Source organism: Harpia harpyja, chromosome 20, assembly GCF_026419915.1.
Source record: "Harpia harpyja isolate bHarHar1 chromosome 20, bHarHar1 primary haplotype, whole genome shotgun sequence".
NCBI classification, from domain to species: domain Eukaryota; kingdom Metazoa; phylum Chordata; class Aves; order Accipitriformes; family Accipitridae; genus Harpia; species Harpia harpyja.
This window is the reverse complement of record NC_068959.1, coordinates 19,155,966-19,159,772: the sequence shown is the minus strand read 5'-3', so window position 1 is coordinate 19,159,772 and position 3,807 is coordinate 19,155,966. Positions and strand designations below refer to the sequence as shown.

General features: G+C 69.4%; 1 protein-coding gene across 1 annotated transcript; it reads right to left on the bottom strand.

Annotated features, from left to right (window-relative positions):
• Nucleotides 1-1,149: 1,149 nt before the first annotated feature.
• TLX3 (T cell leukemia homeobox 3) lies at nucleotides 1,150-3,546 on the bottom strand. The gene is made up of 3 exons (XM_052772238.1): nucleotides 2,892-3,546; nucleotides 2,184-2,427; nucleotides 1,150-1,508 (listed from the first exon to the last, which is right to left on the bottom strand). The coding sequence occupies exons 1-3, from the start codon at nucleotides 3,304-3,306 to the stop codon at nucleotides 1,298-1,300; spliced, it is 870 nt and encodes a 289-aa protein (XP_052628198.1). The 5' UTR covers nucleotides 3,307-3,546; the 3' UTR covers nucleotides 1,150-1,297.
• Between the last annotated feature and the right edge of the window lie 261 nt (nucleotides 3,547-3,807).

Here is a 3,807-nt window from a genome sequence, read left to right as displayed (position 1 = left end):
ACAGCCGGGTGCCTGCCGAGAGGCATTTCGGTACCGCGGGGCTGGGGGGGGGAAATTACCGGGGCCCGGCGGGGCCCGGCACCGGCGATGCCGCCGCTCCCGGGAAAGCGGCGGGCCCTGCCCCGTCCCTCCCGGCCGCTCGCCCGCTCCCAGGCGGCGGTCCCGACGTTCTCCCGAACCGGGGCGGGGGGGGGGGGGCTGTTCCCGGCCGCTTCCCTCCCCCCCCGCCCTCCCCGGCCCCAGCGGAGCGAGCGGGAGCCCCGCGAACGCCCCCCCCGGGTGCGCTGCCGGAGCCCCGCTCCGAGCCCGCCCGCCGCCCCCGGCCCCGCTCCCGGCCGGCTCCTCACCTCCGTCTCCGGTGAAGGCCGGCGGCGGCTTCTTCCCGGCTGCTGCCCGCCCCGCAGCGACCCAGCCCCGGCCGCGGGCTCGGCTCTTCCCCGGCGCGGCGGCAGGCAGGGAAGCGGAGAGGCGTTTTTAAAGAAAACGTTTATTTACACGTCTCGGCAAGTACAAAGTATTATACATGGTCTGTGTCAACCCCAAATCTTCTTTATTATGAAACATAAGGCGCTTTCTCTAGAGTCGGTGGCGAAAGGAGAGGGTGCGGGTGCTGTTTCGGTGCGTGAAAGCTCATCGGCTGGAAAGGTGAGGACAAAACCGAGTGTGTGTTGCCTGAAAGGAGCCCTTATTACTACGGTGAATAAATTACAGCTGACATTAACTTCACCTGGGACAGATGGAAGCTACTGCTTTTCAGCTTAATAGGGTTTCCTAAGCTAATGAGTCATCACCGGCTCCACTTAGTCCCCTCCGCTAAGTGATAGGTATTTTTTTTTCTTTAGACTATCCTCAGAACAGGAAAAAAAAATAGCCTTTTGTTCCAAAGCCAACGCAAAATACCTATGTTCAGATTTCGATATAAATAATCGAGGTTTTATATAATTCCATATTAATAGTGCCCAAAATCTCGATGCATAAATAAATTAAATTATTAACACTTCTTACAAAAAGTGACATATTTCCCTTCCTAGTGGAACATCGACACGAATATACAAGCGGAGCGCGGGGCCCCGCGACGGCAGCGCCCGGCGGCTCCGCTCCGCTCCGCGCCGGCCTCGGGGAAGCGCCGCGGCGGCCCCGGTCCCGGTGCCGGTCCCGTGCCGGTGCCGGTCCCGCGGGCGCCGCTCGCCGCCGCCTCCCCGCCCGCCCCGTCTGGGGCGAACCGCGGCCCCGGGGGCGGGGGAGCCGCCGGCCGAGCTCCGCGGGCGAGTCCGCTGCGTTCCCCGGGCTGCCGGGCTCAGACGAGGGAGGTGACCGGCGGGATCTTGGCGCTCTCCTCCTCCCAGGGCTGCAGGTTCTGCAGCGCGAACAGCGACGAGTTGTGCAGGCACAGCGGGTCGGGCTGGATCGACTCGTTCAGCGACTTCTGGAAGGCGTCGTGCTGCAGCTGCAGCATCAGCCGGCTCGCCTGCTGCCGCTCGGCCTCCCGCTCCTCCGCCGTCTGCCGCCTGCCGAGGGACACGCTCAGCCCGCGCCCCGGGACGCCCCGGGCCGGAGGAGCGTCCCGGGGCGGCTTCGGGGGCGGGGGGGGGCGGGGAACGCGGCCGCGGGAACCGGGCGGGCTGCGGCCGGCGGGGCAGCGCGCCGCTTCCTACCGGGGCTGGGCACCGCCGGGCGGGCGGCAGCCGCTGGGCCTGTAACGGCGGGAAGCGCCTGGAAGCCCCCCGCCCCGTTTCCCAGTAATCCCCCGTTCTCCCAATGTCCCCCCCGCGTTTTCCGAATAATTCCCCGTTTTTTTGCAGAATTCCCCGTTTTCCGAATAATTAATTCCCCGTTTTCGAGTAATTCATTCCCCGTTTTCCAAGTAATTCCCCGTTTTCCAAGTAATCCCTCAGTTTTTCGAATAATCCCTCGTTTTTACCACAAGTCCCCCCGTTTTCCAAATGGGGGACTATAAAAAAAAAATGAAAAAAGGTAAAAATAAGTACCAGCGCTAATAATAATATTATACTACGAAAAATTCTCCCCCAACCGTTGGGCGGCCGGGGGCCGGCGAGGGCTGCAATCCCGGCCGGAGCCGGGGGCTTCCCCGGGGGGCGGCGGGCGGGGAGCTCCGCCGGGGGGGCGGCAGCGGCGGCGGCGGCGTCGGCGGGACGGGGCGGCCCCGGGGGCGCGGGACTCACCGCCATTTGGTGCGCCGGTTCTGGAACCAGGTCTTCACCTGGGCGTCCGTCATCTTGAGGGACTTGGCGAGGGCAGCGCGCTCGGCCGAGGCCAGGTACTTCTGCCGGTGGAAGCGCTTCTCCAGCTCGCAGATCTGCACCCGGGAGAAGGACGTCCGCGGCTTCTTGCGCTTCGGCGGGGTCCGGTTCTGGTAGGGATGCCCGATCCGCCGCGTCACCGTGAAGGGCGTCAGCGCCGCCGCCGCTGCCCGGGTGGGAAGCACAGGGGTCAGCCCCGCGCCCCCACGGTGCCGGCCGCCCCCCCCCACATCCCACCCCCCCACCCCCCCCGCTCCGGGGCCGCAGCTCTGCCCGACGGCCCCCGAAGGGACCGCGTCTCCCCGAGGTGCCGCTTCCACCTTTCGCCGAAAGGACGCGGAGGCGAGCGGGGCCCGGCCGCCCCCCCGGGGCGCCCCGTTATCCACGGCGGGAGGAGGGCGGTTTTTCGGATCGCTGCGAGCGCGGGGGAGGGAACCATCCAGCGGGCCGCCTTTGCTTTTATCCTGACGATTACCGCTATTATTATTTCGTTTTCTGTTGGGTTTTTTGGGTTTTTTTTTGTTTTTTTTTTTAAATTTGCCTGCCCGTTCGTTGCCTTAACGGGGGGTGGGGGGTGGCGGGGGGTGCGGGGGCGCGGCGCGGCTCTCCCGCTCCGCCCCGGCGCCTTACCTGTGAACCGGTCCTTGACGAAGCGCCTGCTGCTCTCCATCCAGGGGAAGTTGAGGCTGCCCAGGCTGGGCACGGCGGGCATGGCCGGGATGGCGCTGGAGATGGGCGGCGGCACGGCCCCGGGGATGGGCCTGTGCGCCGGCACCCGGATCACGCCGGCCGGGGCCAGGCTGAGGTTCACACTGTAAGATCCCGAGTCCTCGAAGGGCGCGGCGATGGCCGGGAAGGGGGCCGGCAGGGCCGGGTAGGGCGCGCCGCCGCGGCCGCCGGGGCCGCCCAGGAAGGTCGCGCCGTCGGGGCCCCGGGGGGGCGGCGGGGGAGCGCTCTCCTGCTCGGGGCTGTTGAGGATCTGGTCGATGCCGAAGCTGATGGGCTCGTGCTGGTGCTGGCCCTGCGCGCCCGCCGGCGGATCCATCCTCCGCCTCCACCGCCGCCGCCGCCGCCGCCGCGCACCCCTCCGCGCCCGCTATAAAGGCGCCGCCGCTCCGCCGCGCTCCGCGGGCCCGGCCGGCCCCGGCGTGCGCCGCGCGGAAACTTTGCCGAGCGCGCGCCGCCCCGGCAGCCGCCCCGTCATCTCCTCGGGGCCGCCGCGCGCCCCGCGCCGCGTGCGCCCCCGCCGCCGCCATTGGCCGCCGCCGCCCAGCCTCTGCGCTCCCATTGGCTCCCGCCGCTCGGCACCGGCCTCGCCGCCCGGGCGCGGGGGCCCTGCCGCCGCCGCCGCCGCCGCCGCCGCGGTGACATCACTGGGGCGCACGAACAATGGGGGCCGCGCGGCGGCGGGCGGGGGCGCCGTCGGGGCCGCGGCGGGACGGGACGGGACGGGACGGGCCGCCCGGCCCGGCACGTCGGGGGCCGCCGTCCCGCTCGCTCCCCGCGGGGCCGGGGCGGCCGGCCGGCCCTTCCGCCGGAGCCGCGA

What these genes read in the sequence shown, in the direction of transcription:
- TLX3 (XM_052772238.1), bottom strand. Translation starts at nt 3,306, where the DNA reads ATGGATCCGCCGGCGGGCGCGCAGGGCCAGCACCAGCACGAGCCCATC. An exon ending in CGTCAAGGACCGGTTCACAG is followed by an intron (nt 2,428 to 2,891) that starts GTAAGGCGCCGG and finishes CCACCCGGGCAG; the next exon opens with CGGCGGCGGCGCTGACGCCC. An exon ending in AACCGGCGCACCAAATGGCG is followed by an intron (nt 1,509 to 2,183) that starts GTGAGTCCCGCG and finishes GTCCCTCGGCAG; the next exon opens with GCGGCAGACGGCGGAGGAGC.